At 37.1% G+C, this 22,591-nt stretch overlaps 1 protein-coding gene across 1 annotated transcript in view; it reads right to left on the bottom strand.

The window, feature by feature from the left end:
• Positions 1–859: 859 nt before the first annotated feature.
• Positions 860–22,591, bottom strand: part of LOC121429649 — a 28,421-nt gene continuing 6,689 nt past the window's right edge. The window contains exons 2-12 of the mRNA XM_041626791.1: positions 19,942–21,075; positions 18,742–18,908; positions 16,780–17,017; positions 15,063–15,461; positions 13,547–13,792; positions 7,627–7,764; positions 6,229–6,490; positions 4,605–4,880; positions 2,971–3,198; positions 2,110–2,241; positions 860–1,645 (exon numbers count right to left, since the gene is read on the bottom strand). Coding sequence (XP_041482725.1) covers positions 1,290–1,645; positions 2,110–2,241; positions 2,971–3,198; positions 4,605–4,880; positions 6,229–6,490; positions 7,627–7,764; positions 13,547–13,792; positions 15,063–15,461; positions 16,780–17,017; positions 18,742–18,908; positions 19,942–20,985 — 3,486 coding nt within the window. The 5' untranslated portion in view covers positions 20,986–21,075 and the 3' untranslated portion in view covers positions 860–1,289. The remainder of the gene's footprint in view (positions 1,646–2,109; positions 2,242–2,970; positions 3,199–4,604; positions 4,881–6,228; positions 6,491–7,626; positions 7,765–13,546; positions 13,793–15,062; positions 15,462–16,779; positions 17,018–18,741; positions 18,909–19,941; positions 21,076–22,591) is intronic.

The raw sequence follows: 22,591 nt of genomic DNA, 5'->3' as shown, positions 1-22,591 counted from the left end.
AAAGGAGGACGATGCAAATAGGTTACAACAGCCAACATAGAATCACGGAAGTGTTTGCCAAGCCTAGCAGTAAACTTAGGTGTGTGGTTTCCTCCATGGCATTTGGCATGGACAACAATATAAATGATGCGGAGTATGTAATACAATCTGGTGTCCCATGGCATATTGTGAGGAGGTTGGAAGGGCAGGCACAGATAAGAGGAGGGTGCAGGCAAAAATATCAATAAACAATTTTTATCCTCAAAATTGTATAAAGTTCCAGAAAGCCTATTTCAACAAGCGCAAAGTCAATTAGCTATCACGGGGGAGGCAAAAAATAACCAAAAATATCGAATTTGTGCAAACATTTTTTAAAGAATTGTCCCCAGTTCTCTGCTGGGGACAATGACAATAATAAAGAATGTATCTGGAATGAAGTTGGGAATGTTTTCCTCCAATCATTTTAATATATTCACTTTGTTGAAGCACCTAAATAGTAATTTTACATGCATTTTATTCAATGCTTGACTTTCAAAAGATATCACAAACACAGGCAACAATCATGCCCTTACAGCTATAGCTTTCTGAATTCTAACTCATCAAAAGTCGCAGGAATCTCAGTAAAGGCACTTCGGCCTGCATCCTGAAGTCGGGTTTAACTTAGACCATGGTCTAACTCTGTGCTAAAACTATGGGAAGCCAAAAGTGTCAAAATTTGTACTAAGTTGTATGTTTCGTATGTTTACTGTGCTTTCCTGATTCAACGGTCGTGAAGACAATCATCTATTTATGCCTCTTAGACAATCATGAATGATTTGGGAGCGAAATGAGCTGAAATATGATATCTCTACTGTTAGTGATTTATGTAACAATTGGCTATCCATACTTAAACCACAACTTTAAACCTGAGTTAAGTTCAACCCGACTTCAGAATGCGGGCCCATGAGTCTTTCAATAGCAACTTTCCAGCATTTCGACTAGGAGAACAATGAAATGTGAGAATGGGTGGTAATGAAGAGCCACTTGTGGGATTCCTTCAGGAAAGACACAGCTCTGAAATTTTGACAAGGTATCTAAATTAAACCCTTGGCATAAGTTTTTTTTTACTGTCAAATCAACCCATGGCTCACATCTTGGCTAACTTCACGTTTCCCTGCATGATTTAGTAACACTTTTCCACACGTCCAATTCAGCTGAAAGACTCTGCAACTTTCGTCCTAACTGCTTGGGATTCTCCACTTGACAACTGTTTTCAAAGACACAAAAGGCAGAGTGCATCCTTCCTGGAATGTAGTCAAAGAGGGCATTGTTCACGTTTCCCTGCACGATGTAGTAACACTTTTCCACACGTCCAATTCAGCTGAAAGACTCTGCAACTTTCGTCCTAACTGCTTGGGATTCTCCACTTGACAACTGTTTTCAAAGACACCAAAGCCTGCGTGCTCCCTTCCTGGAATGTAGTCAAAGAGGGCATCGGACTGGTACTCCTTGGTGAAACGCTGGATGCCCTGGTTATAGCAGTCAGTCTTAGCATTCTTTGATCTTTCTTCCGCAGGGCCTGACATTGCAAAGAGGGTACCAAGATCTCTTCCAAATGGCCCTTTCAGTTGAGCATATCTCGCAAGCAGGTCTGGGGTAATACTCCCTCCAGGAGGTTTGATTACTCCTGAGAGAGGATTAAACAAAATCACATAACGTTATGAGCCAAGTGCATAAATACAGGGACTTAACATACCCGACTCAAACTAATCTTCCATATTCCTAACTTTATTAAGCACTAGCTTTACAAAAAAAGAATTTGAATGATACTTGCAAAGAATGAAATTGTTGAACATCCACATGTATCAACTTTTAGATGTTGATACCACATATGGTCAGAGTTCACTGACCCTAAATGACCTCTGACCTTGATCACACGATCTGAAACTTATGCCAATTGATCAGTGACACTTGATTACCCTTATGTCCAGTTTCTATAAAACAAGTTCATATACTTCCTATGTTTTGATGACATTTCACCCCTGCCACAGCCTCCGCCAACATTGGAAAAAGAGGCGCAAAAAGGCTTACTTCCCATACATGCATGCAGGCAAGACTACAATTGTTATTAACCATGCAAACGATAATTACCGGCATTGTCCAAATTCACACATTCATGCACAGCGTCCAATCCAACGTTTCCTCCCGGCGTGCCTTTGGGGTTCGCAACTCTGTTCCAAAGGAAGCTGAATTGAAGTTCTGGATCAGCAAACCCTTCAACACCTGACACAATGAACAAGTTAAAATATTGAAGCATCACAAAACACAATTTCAAAGGCAACTTTTTCAACCTGGGCCCCGTCTTACAAAGAGTTACGATGAATCTGATCAACCTGAACTGCATGGATACCCATCAGTGTTGTAATTTTCTCTATGGAAAATTCGCACAATGTCTTCTGTAACACAAAGAGAAGCCACAGAATTTTCAGGAAAACAATGAATGTATGAACATACGGCATATCTAGAAAATATTTTGAACAAACATGAAGTTGCTGGCTTTCCATAGGTGTGGATGATCGGATCAATCACAACTGTATGTAAGTCAGGGCCCTGATGTAAGACATATGTTTGGAGCTGTCGAACAAATTTCTCTGGTCCCAAAAAGAGTTTAACTTAGAAAACTCTTTCTACAATTTGACATTCCAGGAGTCCTTATATTCACACCAGTCGAAAATTATTTTTTGACCAGATTATGTTGCCGTTGATCGCAAAGAAAGTCGGCACCCACCTCAGCCATGACATAATGTCCCAGATTGTGTTATTAATTGTTCCAGAGTTGCCTAAATCTATTTCTAATAAATGAATCATGCTAATTAATGAATGAATGCGATAAGAATTGGGTGTAAATCACTGAATAAAGCTCCCAAACCTATAAATTTTGATGGGGGGGGGGGGGCTTATTCAGTCCCCCCCTTATGGGCTAGATAGGATTAAACCTTAATGTTTACTTACATGCAAGAAAATAATGCCCAGTAGCAAGATACTCCCAATGACCCCACTCATGGAAGTTGAGCATATCAGCCTTCCAGTCATCCACCATGGCCGGTCCGTTACCCTCACTAACGGCTTGACGTCTGATAAGATGACATAGACCTTCATACATAAGAGCCTTGGTGTGGTTCAGCACATGGTCATCATTTTCAGCTTCAAGCGCACATTCCTCAGAACAGTACCATGTGTCTGGAAATAGAACAGAGAGAGACAAGAATTAAGAATCTGAATATTGATATCATTCAAGCAGACTGTTTCATACTTGAGAGACTTGGTGTGGTTTGGCATATTGAAGTGCATAGTTACATTGTAAAAGCCAGGGCACTTCCAAGTCCTTGGAAGTGCCCAAAGGTGTTAAACGGTCCATGATATACACTGTATGCACAAGATACATAATATGCATAAGAACTAGAGAAGTACAGCATGTCCCACAAAAATGCTAAGGCACTCTGAGCATAATTTGAAAATAACATTATGTATATAATTTCATACTTGTAAGTAAAAGCATTTATTTCATGTAACTGGCTTAAATTTTATGTGATATGGTCTATTGAACATAGAGACATGTGCCTTCTTTTTGCACCCATAAGAGAACCTCTCAATCCAAGTTTTGTATTACGGACGTTCCACAGCTAATTGAAATCCATGTCATTGTCACCAAATTTTGCAGAGTTACTTTACCACCTAAAAATTCCAAATATGCAAAAAGTAACATGGGTTCATGTGCTTGATTTTTTGCCATCAAGCTTGGAAGTTTACCCATTTGAAAGGTCTCGAGAAATACAAAACAAGATAATTTTGCATTTTTAGACCCAACAAAATCACAACGTTGAGTTTAAACCCTTAATACTCAGTAAAAATCCACCTAAATGTCACCAAATTTTACACTATAGTTCCAAATAATACATTGAAGATAAAGAATCCACTCATATCGCTATCCCTTTGCTCTTTTAGGAGAAGCAACACCTTCCAATTTTGAAAATGAGGTGTGAAGATGACAAAAACATATTTAAAAATTTGAATTTCTAGAACAGTACATACAGTCAGGGGCATGTTGCATAAAACTTTTTACCTGAGAAAACTCTGGTAAAAATTGAAAACTCAGGGTAGTCTGATTTCTGCCATTGACTTTAACACAGGGAAAAAACTCCGGTAAAAACAACCTGAGTTTTCTCAGGTAAAAAGTTTTATGCAACGGGCCCCAGGTTCAGCTACCCAAAATTAAGTTATATTAAGTGGTACAAACTATATCTTTTCATCAGAGGTGAGTAAATGAATAGGTCATCCCAAAGTCCGAACAAAAGAAAATCCTTGCAGATGTATGCCTGTGGCTGAACATAAATAGATATAATTTGCGCCACTTGATCTATAACAAAGCTTGAATCTAGAACGAAGAAGTTTGCTGATGTACAACGACAAAGTGGTCATTCTCTTTGAATATTACATAAAATTTCATTCAGATGTAGAATAAATTGTAGTTTACAGGAATAAAGAATATAAACAATGTTGTTTTGTCATTTTAGTATTATACCCATCTAGAGTGCCATTAGCATTTTTGTGGACATGCTGTGCAATTATTATTATCATTATATTACCTGGTAAGGGAGCATCCGTGCTAGTAGACACACAATCTTGGTGGTACCACACATACTTCTTACACTGCTCCGCTAGGTGACACTGGACCATATTCACCCCCACCGGTTGCTTCGTGTGACAGAAACAGTAGATGTAGGATGCGCTCTTTTGACATTTCTTGGAGCAGTACCAGTCATCTTCCGAGTCCGGAGCCTTTTTCAGTCCCAAACAGTCTAAGTGGAACCAGGAATGCTTGCATGTTCTGGCGCAGCACAAGACCATGTCATCTGACTTCTCTGTTAGTATAAAGTATATACAGAAAGAAGGGAGTTAAAGCCAATACCAACAAGCAGCCTCGCAAAGCACCGCCTCAAGTCCTCAGCTACTTGAAGGGGAATGAAATCTTTGGAACAAGTAGGCTTCTGTTGAAAAATCAAAGAATAAGAACAAAGAAAGTTTGAAAAAATCGAAGAAATAATGAAAAAGTTACGAGCATTTGAATATTGCAATCTTTAATGCTGTGGAGATCCTCCTATTGGCAATGCGACAAGGATGTGTGATGTCACATGTGAACAACTTTCCCTTTGATGGACTATAAAATACCTCCAAAATGTCTCTTTTGCTTTTTCTTACGGTGATACAAATTCTTTATCCATGATGAATTCTTTAAAAGTCTGTATTACATGCCCTCCTATAGAAAGAAGACATGATCTACTGATAGATGTGATAAAAGAGGCAATTTAAGTGAAATATGTACTAAAGTAATGAGGAGAGTTGTTCACAAGTAACATCACACATGTTTGTCGCACTGCCAATATGAGGATCTCCATAGCATTAGTGATCACAATATTTTAATGCTCATTACCTTTGTTGATCTGTTTCTTTGATTCTTCTGTTTTCACACAAGCTATCTTGTTGCAAAGATTTCATTCTCCTTCAAAGCTGGCAAAGGTTTCCGACCCACAATGCAACATTCTAAGCATTGCATAGTTGTGTAGACCCACTTGAATGATAATACTACATTCATACCATAATAGTTTTTATGTTACCAAATACCCCCAAAAAAGTACCTTTCCAATAAAAAAATTCTCTATACATACTTACTCAGAGGCTAAAATCATTTTAAGTATTATCATTATGGCAAAAAGGATATTTTCAGACCATTTATTTTGAACACTTAAGGAATGAGAAACCACACAATTTTGGTCAGTTTTCTACCTCTTTAGGGTAGATCTAATTGCTAATTGTATCATATTCCATTGGCTCATATCCTGGGACATACATCATTATCCCTCCAAGATTTTGAAAATAAACCAGTACCACCCTCTCCCTCACACAATGTTCGATGTAAATAACTAATTTGGCCTATAAAAATATAGTCCTACATATAGATTAGCTTATAAACATAAACAATAATTCAATAAATAAGACAAAATATAAAACTTTGACACCACTGTTATATGAAGTGGTCGGAAGTTTCACTAAGATTGCAGTGTCCACTTCTAATGCTTGAGTGAATCCCAAACTTCAGAATTATTAATTTTTCTCCTTATTCTTTGAATCTCTCGCTGACTCTCCTCTACATTTAACCCTAAGAAGACTGGGGGGGCTGAATCATTTATACATGCGAAAAACTTGAATTACCACGAGCGTTGCAACGACAGTATCGAAGGGCTTTTTCCGCAACGTCTTTCAGGTTTTTGTCATATGATGCGGCAGCTACGTGTACATCTTCTCTTTCTGGAGGAGACCAGCAGAAGTCCACCACTCGATGTGCAAGGTTAGTCAACCACTCGAGTTGCTTTGCATCATTCTCATTGCTTGGCAGTCCTTCCGGTTCATCTTCAAGTGATGTCACTCCACACAATTTCATTGCACACAATAGGATGTGTGATTCTGTCACAAACTGTAGTGCAAAAGAAAATATGAGAAACATAATGGAGCTCACTTGAATGCCCAACTGAATACTCAACAGTATTTAATTAATTGCACATAATAGGATGTGTGATTCTGTAACTTCTTAAAGCAATAGAAAATGTGATTAATTTAAAGGACCTGCTGTGCTGCGTTCCCCTCCCTTGGAAATCCTAGTTAATCTTCAAACTTTGTCACTCCACAGAATTTCATCGCACACAATAGGACATGATGTTCAGTGAAAAACTATAAAAAGGAAATTTTTAGGAGCATAACAGCACAGTGTCCTTTTTTCTATGCTTTTATAAAACCAACTAAATCATAAGGGTGAACTCCCCCCCCCCCCCTTCAAGAGCCTCATAACAAGTTAAATTCATGGATACATCGTTAATGTACGATATTTGTCAATATTGTTGAATTCTCAATTGAAAAAAAATAAGGAGCAATGTTTGTAATACACATCTTTTCATCGTATCATGATAAAAATATACCAATCTTTAATCATTTTGTATAAAAAAATTACCATGGAATATTATTAGCTTGTTAGAATGAGTGTTGTGGACAATTCAGGATACATACGTGACTTGCCACCCTCAATCCAATCATAAACCACCCAAATCAATGTTGGGATTTTTCCTGAGCTTGAAAAAGCACATCAAAGGCTTTGGAAATGATGTGTAACAAGTTAAAATTGCTCAAAAATAATCCTCATAAGTTATTGATTAAATACAGAAGATATTCAGTGGGAGCTTCAAAGAATAAGGAAAAAAAAAGGTTTAGAAGTTTGAGGTTCACTCATGCATGAGGTGTGCAATCTCTTTGAAACTTCCAAGCAGTCTGGAAAAGAAGTGGTGTCAAACAAAAGTTTATGTGGCATCTCGTCTGTTTTACAAGTATTTACAACTTAAATTTTGACAGTCGGAAGAAGAATTATTCTTTTAGACAAACTTATTTTCCATTTTTTTACTACTTGGAGACCAAACTATTTAGGCAGTTTACAGAGAACCTTCTCTGTCAGCAATTGTTGGTTTTGGGGAAAGTCGGGCCACATACAATTGAATACAACTGAAACAAATCTCCTGCAACAAAGACACGACTCTGACTTTTATAGATGCCTTGCATACATACCTCGTACATATCCCATGCATGCTGATATCTTTCATTGGTCTCGTTCTTGAATAATCTGAGATTAAACTGGTTCCGCAGCTGGGCGATCGTCCCTCTATCAGTTATACTGGATGCTTTGAAGAACTTTTTATTTGATTCCTGTTTCAAATGATTCATTAATATCAATATCATTATCACAAATTATAACTTATCACTAGCGCCAGATCCATGAGTATTAAAGGCATTTTGATCTAGTGGTTCGACTCTTTGTCTAACATTCATTGGTACTGGGGTTTGATTCTAAGTCATGGCATGTTTAACTTCAGCAAGAAATTTACCCACATTTTGTTGCAATCAACCCAGGTGAGGTGACTGGGTACCCAGTGAGAAAAAATCTTGAATGCTTCAGCACCAGATTGAGGTAGCCATGCTATAGCAAAGGATAATGACATTATTCTGTTAAGCAGGGCCCACTGGGAGAAAAGTTTTCAGAATTGAAGTGGCTACCCTGGGTAAAAGATATTATCACGATTATTATAGGACCATCATAATTATTGATATTAGCATAAATGATCAAGAAGCAAATGGAAATTTTCAAAGAATCGACACAATTTTTAATGTTATTTCAGAAGTCCATTCCATGCGTGGGGACAGGATCGTTCCTCCTAAAACATTTGAGTATTTTGGAATTACAAGGAAACCAGAGCGTTGTGGCCCAGTGGATTAGTCTCCGGACTTTGAAACAGAGGGTCGTGGGTTCAAATCCCAGCCATGGCGTAGTTTCCTTCAAGAAATTTATCCACATTGTGCTGCACTCAACCCAGGTGAGGTGAATGGGTACCTGGCAGGAATTTATTCCTTGAAATGCCACAGCGCTGTAAAAGGTTGCGGGGCTAAAGCCAGGGTAATAATATCCAAGTCCTTTGGAAGCGCATAGAGACGTTATTTATAATGTGTTATGCGCTATACAAGAACTGTCTATTATTATTATTATTATTATTATTATAATGATGATGATAGAAGGGACCTAACAGATCAACAAAAACATGGATGCTGCATGCATATCAAAACCCTTGAGTCACAGCCAATGGCAGACTTTTACTCAGAAAGAAAGAAAAATTACGGCAACAAAGGTGATTTCAAAAATTTGCCCCTACCTTCGAATGACCACCTCCAATATGCCCCAGTTCAAAATTTTAAAATCACAAGGGGGCATCCCCAGGCCCCCCTCACCCCACAAAATAAACATGGATCGCCATCCATGCATAGTATGATATGCTTTCAAAAAATCGTGAAAATAGAATAGGTGGTGGCGTTGCATTCTTTGTACCGAATCACTTTGATTATGTTATCATTGAAGACATGTCATTCTTAAGTGAATCGTTGGAAACGTTGTTTATCGAAATTACTGACCGAAATAAATGCAAAACCATCTTAGGAGTTATCTATAAGCCACCTCAAAGCAACCATACTGATTTTCTTGATTCATTGAATAATTTATTAAATCATAATTCTGTTCAAAACAAAAGGTGTATAATAATGGGAGATTTTAATTATGATCTTTTATCGAGCAATATTAATACTTCCACACATGAATTTTTAGAGACATTTCTCTCTGCTTCCTTCCTTCCACTCATTTCTAAACCCACTAGAATAACCAGAACTTCAGCAACTCTCATTGATAACTTCTTTTCAAATATACATTCAGAGTTTAATGCTGGAATCGTTCTGTCAGATATATCTGATCATTTTCCGATATTTATGCATTACACTGATAAATTTCAACCAAATAATACCCCCAGTGATTTCACAAAAAGACGCGTGTTTAGTGATGAAAACATTAATCGTTTGAAGTTAAGCCTTGAGGAAGAAACTTGGCATGATGTATTTAATAACGAAGATGTTAATCATTCGTATGATAATTTCATTAACATTTTCATGTCTCACGTAAATCGAAATATTCCTTTTTCTACACATAAGTCTAAAAATTATAAGAAGTCGCCAAGACTTCCTTGGATTACGAATTCGATTCTGCGATCGATAAATCGAAAAAATAGGTTGTACTATAAACATATGTCTAAATGTACTGATCAAACAAGGATTCAGTATACCAGTTATAAGAATGTACTTACAAGTGTCATCCGCACAGCAAAAAAGGTATATTATCATGACCAATTTAATCGCTGTCAAAATGATCTAAGGCGAACATGGAAGATAATTAATTCTACCCTTCACAATGGATCAAAGCATCCTAGGATTACTAAGCTTAGGCATGATAATGCTATAATTGAGAATACAGTTCAAATGGCAAATATTTTTAACAATTATTTTTCCAATGTAGGTTTTAACCTCGCTAGCCATATACCACCAACAGATCACTCTTTTCATAACTATCTGACTGATAGAAACGAAAGTTCTTTATTTTTCTCTCCTACCTACCCACAAGAAATAATCAAAATCATATATGGGCTGAAATTGAATAAGAGTGCAGGATTTGATGGAATCGATAACAACCTTCTACAAAAAACTATGAATTATATTGTTCATCCTCTTGTTCATATATTCAATCTGTCTTTATCATCTGGACATATTCCAGAATCAATGAAAATATCGAAAATAATTCCTGTTTTCAAAAAGGGTGATAGAGAGCTAAAAAATAATTATAGACCCATTTCATTGCTAACAACTTTGTCCAAAATCCTTGAGAAGTTGGTCCACATTCGTACAATAAATTTCTTTCATAAGCACAATATTCTTTCTAATACTCAATATGGCTTCCGAGAAAAGAGTAGCACTACTCATGCAATACTTTCCTTAGTTCAAAAGGTTGCCAAAGAAAGTGACCAGTCTTCTAGTACGGTTGGTTTGTTCATAGATTTTTCTAAAGCATTTGATACTGTTGATCACGACATCCTTCTTTTCAAACTATCACATTACGGCATTCGGGGAAAACCATTGATATGGTTTAGGAATTATCTTAAAGGGCGCTCCCAGTTCGTTTCAATTAATGACAATTTCTCTGAACACAAGCCTGTCCTTTGCGGAGTTCCACAGGGCAGTATTCTTGGTCCACTTTTGTTTATAATTTATATAAATGACATTGAAAAGTCGTCTAGGCTACTTCAATTCATTCTTTTTGCTGATGATTCAAATATATTTTTCTCACATCATGATCCAAAACAATTGACGCAAATGTTAAATCAAGAACTTAAAAACGTTGCAAATTGGATAAAAGCAAACAAATTATCACTAAACCTTGATAAAACTAGTTATATGCTGTTTAGTAATAAATTTGAAGCTTTACCAAGTGATGTAATTTTTGATGGTACTGTCATCCAAAGGGTCCGATCCACTCGATTCCTTGGACTAATCATAGATGACAAGCTTTCTTGGAAACCGCACATTGATAATGTCTGCAAAATCATGGCTCGAAATACTGGCATCCTTGGTAAATTAAAACAATTCTTACCACACACTATTATGATATCCTTGTATTCTACATTAATCCTCCCTTACTTAAATTATGGACTTATCGCTTGGGGTAATGCAACAAATTGGCTGATCGATAGAATATTTATATTGCAAAAAAGAGCTATTCGTGTAATAAATAATGCAGATTTCCGGGCACATACAAATAATCTATTCTTAAAAAATAAAATTCTGAAAATTAAAGAATTGTACACTTTTCAACTTGGACAGTTTATGTTCAAGCTCAATACTAAACAACTACCTTTGCCTCTAATTGATATGTTTTTAAAAAATATTTCCATTCATAGTCACTTCACTCGCCAAGCAAACTCTTTTCATTTGCCATTGAACAGAACATCATTTGCTCAAAAAACGTTTATATTTATGGGTCCTAAACTATGGAATTCCTTTACAATTGATATAAAACAATGCAATTCTATACAAATGTTCAAAAAACGACTTAAATTATTTCTCCTGAATTATTACTAAATATTTAATTCATCAATTTCAAATTAAGCCTTCAGTGTTAAGTGGAAAACCTTTAATAATTTGTATACACTGTGAATGATTCATATATATATATTTTAAAATATGATGCATATGATTTGTATAATAATGTATATATTCCATAATGTAAATATTGTTACGTTTTTTGTTTGTTTGTTTTATTTCGTTTTTTACAAAAAAAGGCAATTCAGTTGCTATAAAAAAGTAATTAAAACAATAAGGGGGGCCTACATTTTACAAGCTCTGCTTTTTAGTTGGCCCTCCCTCCCTTTCAAATATTTATATATCTCGATCTGATGATTGTCTATTGTAATTTTAGAATGTAATTTATTTTTTGTATGTACTTCAAATGTGATTGTAATATGTTACAATGTCAATTGAATTATAATTGTAAATATGAAATTGAAAGTGGAAAATAAATAATTGAATTGAATTGAATTGAATAGTACATTATTATGAGGCTTGCACTTAAAGGGGAATCCAGCCTTGGCCATAAAATGTTATGTTGGGAAGGAGAAAAATAAATTAAACAGAATGGTGAAAGTTTGAAAGAAATCGGACAAGCAATGAGAAAGTTATAGCTGCTTTAATATTGAGATCACTAATACTATGTAGATTTCAAATTGGCAACTGTGTAAGTAAATTATGACAAGGGGCAAGGACAACTTTCCCATAGGCCATGTACTTTATTATCAGGGATTTGTGGTTTTCTCCTAAGTACCCATTCCCCTGGGGCAGTAATCTAAATATAACCCAGGTAGTATATTGTAGTATGTCCTCATGAAAGAAAAATATAATTTGAAATAAAACTTTTGGGAAAAATGACATTTTAGCCATAATATGTATTGGAGTACATGGAAGAGTAGTCCTTGCCTTACATCACTATGACATCCCATATGCGGCCAATTTGAAGTCTCCATGGGTATAGTGATTACCAATATTTACAACTTTTAAAAATTCATAACTTTCTTGTTGTTTGTCCAATATTGTTCAAATTTTCACCTATCAACTTGTCTGATTTTTCTTTTCCTTATAAAAACAAGTTTTTATTTGGGTTGGATTCCCCTTTAAAAGATCAGGGGCCCGTCTTTCGAAGAATTGCAATTGATCCGATCAATCACAGCCATGGATGGCCAGCAACGTAAACATCTATTATGCATGTTTGTTCAAAATACTTTCTGAACTATGATGAATGTTCATGCACTCATAATTTTCTTAAAAATTCACTGTGCTTCTCTTTGTTTACAAAGGACATTGTTCATATTTCCTGTAGAGAATGTAACGATTGATTAGATCAATCGTAACTCTTTGCAAGATAGGCCCTGATGTTATATCACTCCCTATTTAAAGGTCAAGTCAACCCCAGAAGAAAAAAAATGTTGATTTAAATAAATAGAGAAAAATCAAACAAACATAACAATGAAAATTTCATCAAAATTGGATGCAAAATAAGAAAGTTATGACATTTTAAAGTTTCACTTATTTTTCACAAAACAGTGATTCGCACAACTCACTGACATGCTAATGAGACAGTCAATGATGTCCGTCACTCACTATTTTTTCTTCATTTGAATTATACAATATTTTTAACAGATTTGACAACAGGGACCAACTTGGCTGAATCGTATAGCATAATACGCAATGCTAGTTCCACATGTTCATGGGGAATCAAGCATTCTTTCTTTTGACAATGAGGAGAATATTAGAATATTTCATGTAATCCAAAAGAAATAGTGAGTAGATGACGTCATCAGTCTCTTCATTTACATACCAACCAGGATATGCGTATAACTCTTTCGTGAAATTGAGTGAAACTTTAAAATGTCATAACTTTCTTATTTTACATCCGATTTCGATGAAGTTTTCATTGTTTTGCTTGTCGAATATTTCTCTTTTTATTCAAATCAATTTTTTTGGGGTGTGGATTTGTCCTTTAACTATGTAATTTGCATTGCATTATTCTTACTTGTACATGGAGAAGTTCCTTTTGATATTCTTGAGGGCAGGCAAATATGGGAACAAAGCGACCATCCCCGTCTTCTCCTTCACTGCAGGCATGCCTCTGCGCATGAAGAATGGGCTCAATGTCCCCACTCAGTAAGCATGGTGTCGGCTTACCTTCCTTCACAGGCATATAATTCTGCAAACGTTCAAGGACAGATATCATACCCTGTGTGGAGCCTGGGTTAGCATCAACTACGCCGAGAGTAACCTAGTGAATGAAGGAGACAAAAGGGATTCATGTAACAATAGTACTCATATTTCAATACAACAAATGATGAACTAAAGGATTTGTAGAATGCACGTATCCATCTTTGCTAGGTGCTCCAGGTGCTCCTATAGTATATTACCCTGGCTAAGCTTGTCTAACGATTCCAGTGCTCACAGCTTTTTGAGGAATTACTTCCTGCTGGTACCCATTTACCTAGACCGATAAATAGGTATATTTCTATCAGGGATATGCTTTGCTGAGACTTCATCTGGCTCTGCGGCATCCCCTCCATCAACAGAACGATGACGGTCATTTGCTCTGGCGAAAATTGCTCCGTTCTAAATTCCACACACTAATCGAATGACCAATTTCAACCAGAGCTTCCAACATTGGGATGATAAAATCCAGTAGATTTCGCGGACGTATGATTTTGTGAGGGAGCGGGGGAATCTGTCCCACGGATGGGTATAAACTTAACATATAACCATATTGTAACAGTAACCCTACATCTAAAAAAAAAATCAGAGCAATTGTCACGGGAGCAAATGTCGTGTCACCCTTTACTTATCCTAAAAATAATTCACAAACTGTCAGTCTCTCTCAGTCTTCCCCAAAGTCGGCAAATTTCAAGTACACTGTATATCACTTGTATCATCCGACTTTTATGCCTTCCACTGAACTTGTACACAAGCTTTTTTAATAGAATGTGTGATGGTGTATGAAAACAATACCAATTCTGAATTGAATTGTGTCGAGCAAGGAAAAAATATAAAGGGGCTCTGGCGATTTTCAGCCCTGAAATGCTGAATAATGAAGAAAGAGTCCCAGAATATCCCCATTCATTGCAACTTTAAAGCTTTATCCAATGTTGCAAATTTAGGCAGTATGTTGTGACAAGAAGCCCCCGAAAGTAAATAAAGGGGCTTTAATAGGAGGAAATTATAATTTGTAAACAAATTTTCGGCATTACTCCTACATGTATGTATTAAGATCGCATGCTCGATCTTTTAATGAAAATCATAAGTCAGAAAAAATTGGAACCAGTGGGATTCGAGCCTGCCATCTACTGCTTTCCGGGCAGCGACTTAACCACCAGGCTATTCTGGTTCATGGCTAAATCACGATGAACTGGAATTCAAATACCCTTGATCCTCTTCTTTCTGACTCATTAATATGCATAATATGCAAATGCAGTCCGCCATCGACAATAAATAGTAAATCCCCCCAAAATTAATTATTTTTTGTTTGTCTGGATTCAAGTCAAACTCACGCATTGAGACTTCTCATCCATTTCTTTGGTGTGGCTGTGAAGGATCCTGGAAGGCATCATCTCCTTCAGATGCTGGACTTTCGTCAGGTGCTTGGCAATGAGGTGCTTGACCAGGAATACAGCCCTCGATCTTCTGCGCTCGAAGACCTCGGGGGATGGGAGAAACGTATAGGGATCAAGTTCTGCAGCCGGCACTTGCACCTTGGTTGCTCTCCCGGCTAAAATATGTCTTTTCACAGGCTTCTTATAAGCACGATCTTTGACTGCAAAACAGATAGTTTGTGTGTTTGAGTGGCCTGCTGCATTTGCTTCACTTCCAAGTTGGACACGGCTGTAGCCAAAGCCATAACTATCATGCCTTTGGCCGTCTTGCGATCCTTGATCAGCTTGCATTTTTTCCTTTATCAGAAAAAAAAGAAAAAGAAATTCATGAAGAGTTCTCTATGCCATCTTTATCTAAATGTACTCCATTCAAATGCAGGGTGCTACACAACTTTTTGGAAGCACTTGCCCAGTTGGGCAAGTAAATTTACAAATAGTTGGAATATAATTGCCCCAAAATCTATTTCACTTGCATGAAAAAATCCTTGAAAAAAAAAAGTTTTACCTCTTCAAAAGAAAGTTTTGCAGTTTTATAAACATTGACATTTTTCTCTCTTTTGACATGAAATGATCTTCCTGCCATGACCAAAATTAGGGTCAATATCATATCTTATCAACCCTAATTTTGGTCAATCTACTGTGAGAATTTTGGTTGCCAAATTCAGACAGGTAGTTTTGGTCTTTACTTCAAATCACTTGCCTGACTCTAACTTTTACTTTCACCAGGCAATCGGGCAAGTGCCAATCTAGCGCCCTGATGTATAGAATGCTACATCAAAAACATCAGTAAGAACATTAAATAGAGCTACAGCTTCATGTCATTCTGCCCAAGATAAAAAAAAAATCCTCCTACTTGGGCAAATATGACTTATGTGGTTTACTTGAATAGCTCCACAGTTAATGCCTATTTTAGTTAGACATGAATCTAAATTAAACATGATAAACAGCCATGTGCCCAAATACTTTTCATAAATGCAATCACATCATTGGTAATATTTCCTTCAAATTCATTGAAGTTGGTTACACCATGAATGCACACTAAAGATGTAAAATGTTGATCGATCATCTTTTTATACAACATCGGCTTCGAATTACACCCAAAACTCGCAAGTAGAACCTCTCTCTTGTAAAGGCCACCGCACACCTTACGACCCCACTGGTCGGCAACTGGCGTGCGACTGAGTGAGGGGAGGTGAATCGCAAGGCAGTCATAAGCCTCGACATCGCACACCTTGCGATCCGATCTGCGACTCATGCAAGCGCTTTTTGCTTTTTGGCATAGCAACTGAGAAAGTGCGCTTACTACTGCGTATGCGTGTTATCAATATACGCGTTGTGCAACTGTGCTGTCTGATTGACTGGAAGTTGGATTGAACTAGCGATCCAGTCTAAGGATTCGACATGTCAAATCCTTATGATTTTCCTTGCGACTTGTCTCTGACCGGTCTGCGACTCTGAAGCTGACAAGCGCTGTGACGTCACATCTCCCCTCACTCAGTCGCAAGCCAGTCGAACACCAGTCGGGTCGTAAGGAGTGCGGTGGCCTTTATTCACTAGTAAAGGCCACTGGGAGTGATAAAACAGGGAAAATTAAAAAAAATTACCAATCATTTACCTGAGACTCTTTCCAGTTCAGAAGTTCCTGTTCATGTTCTTTTCTAATGGCATTGAGATTGCCCTTGATTGCACACTTGCTCTGGGATATCGCAATGTGGTTAAATGTACTGATAACCTTCTTGCTTGCTTGTAGTTTGAAGAGTTCTAAAGCAACAGACGATGGTACAAACTTGTAGTTGCGGGATCTAGTGTAGAGGGCAATGTTCAGCATTTGGACAGCCTTTCGAGCAACATCACTGAAAAGTACAGACAGAATGTTGATTTAATAGGGAAACAAAGTGGTTCACGCACCATTAGTCTTGCATTATTCTGTGATCAATGAAATATGTAAAATGACCTTTTGACACCTAGATATGACATATCATCCACATTAAAATAATGAAATGAGAGCAATTTGAACAAGTGGAATGCCTCTGGCCGCCTCATCACGCGATTCAACATAGCAGCAGTGCTGACTTTGAAAACTACTATAACTCGCACACAAGATGTTCAGTGATACTTGGTTACTCTTATTTCCACATTTTATGAAATAGACCAATACACTTTACAGAGATAGGATGGTAATTCAACAAATACCCCCAATGTGGCCAAAGTTCATTGACCTCACATGACCTTGATCATGTGACCTGAAACTTGCACAGGATATTCAGTGATACTTGATTACTCTTATGTCCAAGTTTCAAAAGTAAGATCAATAAACTTGCGAAGTTATGATGGTAATTCAACAGATACCCCCATTATGGCCAAAGTTCATTGACCTTTGATCTTGGTCATGTGACCTAAAATGCGCACAGGATGTTCAGTGATACTTGATTACTCTTACGTCCAAGTTTTATGAACTAGACCAACATACTTTTAAAGTTATGATGGTAATTCAACAAATACCCCAAATTCGGCCAAAGTTCATTGACCGTAAATGACCTATGACCTTGATCATGTGACCTGAAACTTGCACAGGATGTTCAGTGATACTTGATTACTATTATGTCCAAGTTTCATGAATCAGATCCAAAAACTTTTAAAGTTTTGATTGTAATTCAACAGATACCCCCAAATCGGCCACAGTTCATTGACCCTAAATGACCTTTGACCTTGGTCATGTGATGTGAAACTCATGCAGGATGTTTGGTGATACTTGATTAATCTTATGTCCAAGTTTAATGAACTAGGTCCATATATTTTCTAAGTTATGATGACATTTCAAAAACTTAACCTCAGGTTAAGATTTTTATGTTGATTCCCCCAACAAGGTCTAAGTTCATTGACCCTAAATGACCTTTGACCTTGGTCATGTGACATGAAACTCTAATAGGATGTTCAGTAATACTTGATTAACCTTATGGCCAAGTTTCATGAACTAGGTCCATATACTTTCTAAGTTATGATGTCATTTCAAAAACTTAACCTCAGGTTAAGATTCGATGTTGACGCCGCCGCCGTCGGAAAAGCGGCGCCTGTAGTCTCACTCTGCTATGCAGGTGAGACAAAAACTTAACCTTGGATAAGATTTTGATATTGATTCCCCAAACATGGTCTAAGTTCATTGACCATAAATGACCTTTGACCTTGGTCATGTGATATGAAACTCAGGCAGAATGTTCAGAAACAATTGATTACTCTTATGTCCAAGTCCATATACTTCTGAAGTTATGATGACATTTCAAAAACTTAACCTCCGTTAAGATTTCAATGTTGACGATGCCACCATCGGAAAAGCGACCCCATAGTCTCGCTCTGCTCTGCAGGTGAGACAATAAAAACTGTCTGTGGTTCACAACAGACAAAATGGCGGAAGTCGAAGTGGAAAATAGACAAAATGGTAGAAAGGATACAATTGGACCAAATAGTTTGTAGAGAAGAAATAGTTGTATAATGTAGATCAAGTAATATTGGCCCATGTGGGAGGAGATCAAATGGAAAGTAGGAGTGGGGGTAGACCAAGTGGCAATGTTTTCCATACCTATCATATTTTCTTTTCTTTTTGAGTGGTAGCATAGCCCAGATACATTGGACTGTGGCTGGTAAGCTCTCCTGAGCCTCCTCCATCGCTTTTACCCAGGAAAATGAAGAGACTGCAGAGTGGCTGATACGTTGCTGAAATGCCTTGATCTTTGGTTGTGATTTTATCTGAAAATAAAATCCATCGACCCGTATTCTGAAGTCAGATTTAACTAGACCATGTTTTAACTCTGTGCTAAAATTGTGGGAAGCCAAAAGTTGAAAAATTCTGTTTATATTGTATATTTTTTATGTTTACTATTTTGTTTCCTTTTGCTTTCATAATGAAGAAAAATACTTCAGTTGTCATATCCAGACAATTATGAACAATTTGGGTATCAGATGAGTTAATATATTGAATGTGAACTGTTCGGATTTGTGCTCCAATTGGCTCTCCATAGTTAAACCACAACTTTAAACTACGGTTTAATCTAAACCCGAGTTCAGAAATACGGATCATATTCATTGTTCAAAATAAAATAACAGAAATCCTCTCTTCTGTTATCTAACTTCTATTTACCTCTTGTACCTTAAGAATTAGTTTGAGTACTTAAAAAAAAACTTAACATTATTTTGTTTTTTACTGTCATATAAAGATGTCAAGCGTTTTTTACTCAGTAGCCTTTAGTTGCCTCGAACCATCTCAGCAAATTTTCAGTTTTCTTATCGGGATGCCCCCTTGTTTGAAATCCTGTTGGACTTGATGAGCAGTCTAAAACTGTAAGGCCCAATATTCCCCGAGCATTCTACGGCTGGACTTTCTTGCATTGAATTGCAAATGTTTTATAAAAGCAATACTATTTCAATAGATTTGTTATTTTTGTTAAATGAAATTCAGTATTATATAGATCTATTCTTAATGCAAATACGATCTCCCAACACTCTCCAATACAATTTCGCTACTTCCCATTCCTTTGAACATTTGAAGGACAAATAAGCCCCCAACAAAAAGTTTATTTGAATAACAGTCAATCAATCAAACATTAAGTTTCGTTTGATTTCACAATAATTATACATCCTTATCAGTGAGTTAGTATGCAAATGAGGGGTTTGACATCACCAACTATTTCTTTTGTATTTATATGAAATATTCAAATTTGCTCCCCATTGTCCTTCGAAACAAAATTTTACTCCTCTCAAACATGACAAAGAGTTCACATACCTCGTTTTTTATTATTTCTGCCACTACAGTTATCAGTGCTTGCTTGGCTGTTGCAGAAACCTTACTGAGAGCCCTGAGCCCGATCAGATATTTGTACTCCGTCAGGTAGGCAATGACTTTATCTATTGGCAAGGATCGACTTGAACTCTGTGATTTCTGGGTTTCTTCTCCTTCTTCCATATCATCCCAATCTTGAACCTCAGGACCAGTCTCCATGGGAACCGCGCTTGTGGGTGATTCGATTTTATCTCTTCCCTCATTTTCCTGAGCGCAAGGTTTCTGTTGGACTCCACTATCAGCATTTTGCGATGGGGAGCAAACAGGTAATTGTAAACCTTTTGAATGAGCCCCATTTTTCAAAAGTTTTTTCTCAGCTATCAAAAAACTTTTTTGCTTCTTTGTTTTCTTCATGAAGCGCTCGCATTTTCGGCACACAAAATTGTCCAAACACACAGGCCCTCGACAGAATTTCTGGGCTATTCCCAGGGTAGTACATCTCCTTAGTCTAATCCGACCATAACCCTTCGCCCCTTTTACGAAGGTGATCCCACACATAGCACAGTCTGATAAATTCATGTTGGGAATCCCATTGAAAGCTTTTTCTGACGAATTCGTGATGGGCATACCACACATTTCTGATGTACCGGTATTCATGTAGGGAGTCCCACCCATACCTCTTTCTGATGTATTCATGTTTGGAGTCTCACCTGCAGCGCTTTCTGATGTATTCATGTTTCGAGTGTCACCTTTAGCGCTTTCTGATGTATTCATGTTAGGAGTCCCACCCGTAGCGCTTCCTGATGAATTCATGTTGGGAGTCCCACCTGTACCTCTTTCTGATGTATTCATGTTTGGAGTCTCACCTGCAGCGCTTTCTAATGTATTCCTGTTTGGAGTCTCACCTGCAGCGCTTTCTGATGTATTCATGTTTCGAGTCTCACCTGCAGCGCTTTCTGATGTATTCATGTTTCGAGTCTCACCTGTAGCGCTTTCTGATGTAGTCGTGTTAGAAGTCCCACCCGTAGCACTTTCTGATGAATTCATGTTGGGAGCCTCACCCGTTCCACTTCAGTAAATGAAGATTTACAGTGTATACAAAGACTGAAGAGAGATGTTGTCTGGTCGTACGGTTTTCTGCCAAATAAAAGAAAGAATTGTAAGAATGAAACTAAACAGAAAGTGAAACCTTTATTAACATGAAATTATATTTGTGATAACGAAACACGATGAAACATATCAATATTTCAAATTTCAACATAGGATTGTTGAACTTCTTTAACCTAGCAGCTTATAATACAATCATAAGTTTTGCAAACTTTAACACCAAAAAAGAGACTGGGCTATTTCAGATGTATTGAAGGCTGGAGGCATGATTCCGTCATCCCCCCCCCCCATTCCTTCCAGGGGTGGATCCAGCTTCCGCCAATAAGGGGGGGGGCAAACAATTTTATCACCCTTATTTTCCCCAATTGGCCGCTCAAAGTTGATTTTTGTTTGTTTTGTTGAAGGGGTTGTCCCAGTGGCGTAATGAGCCAAAAGTTTTGAGGGGGCTCGATATGGTGTATCACGTGAATTTATGATATCAAAATTCACGATATTTATCAGCTGATGCAAGTATTTTTTTGTCTAAGTTAGCACTGCTTATTCTATTGTCGCCCTCTATACTCATGGCGAGAATGGCGACAATAACAGACTGTGAGTAAATGCTCCTCTACTTTTGTTTTCCTGTGCAAAGGGGTGGTCCAGGCTGAAAGTATTTATAGCTTAAAAAATAGAGCAGAATTCACAAAGCAAAATGCCGAAAATTTCGTCAAAATCGGACAACAAATAGCAAAGTTATTGAATTTCAAAGTTTAGTAATATTTGTAAAAACAGTCGTCACGAATATTCATTAGGTGGGCTGATGATGTCACGTCTCCACTTGTTCTTTTGTATTTCATTACCGGTATATGAAATTAGGTTTATTCAAATTTTTTCCTCCAAGAACTAGAAAAAATTGGATTGACAACTGATTTACTGCATTAGATATTTATTGCTGCAACTTATTTCATTATAAGGGAATCATTTTATTCACACAAGTATGAAATAATGAAAAAATATGATCACATAAGAAAACGGAAAGTGGAGATGTGACATCAGCAGCTTGCCTAATGAATATTCATGACGACTGTTTTCACAAAATATTGCTAAACTTTAAACTTCAATAACTTTATTATTTGTTATCCGATTTCGATGAAACTTTCAGCGTTTTGCTCAGTGGGTTCTACTCTGTGTATTAAGCTATGAATATTTTCAGCCTAGACCACCCCTTTAAGTGCAATTGTATTTCTTAAATAAACCCACAATTTTCGGCCAAAAGGGTCTAACCAATATTTGTATTTGTTTGTATTTATTTATTCAACCATAAAACACATATCAAAATAGCAATGTACAATAGATGATAAAATCAAATGATGGTTTGGGACACCGAAAAGCAAAATGCTTGTACATGGTATCCCAAAAAGCACATTTAGATCTAGAGTAAAGTCCCAAAACATCAGACGGTTCCAAACATTGGACGAAAATGACTTCAACTCCCTCTCCATTACCACAGGGACTTGCATGCATAAATATAAATGAACATACCAGGTGGGTGTTTCATAAAGCTGTT

Source organism: Lytechinus variegatus, chromosome 16 (assembly GCF_018143015.1).
Source record: "Lytechinus variegatus isolate NC3 chromosome 16, Lvar_3.0, whole genome shotgun sequence".
Lineage (NCBI taxonomy): Eukaryota > Metazoa > Echinodermata > Echinoidea > Temnopleuroida > Toxopneustidae > Lytechinus > Lytechinus variegatus.
Note: the sequence above shows the minus strand (reverse complement) of the source record. Positions and strands in the feature narration are given on the sequence as shown.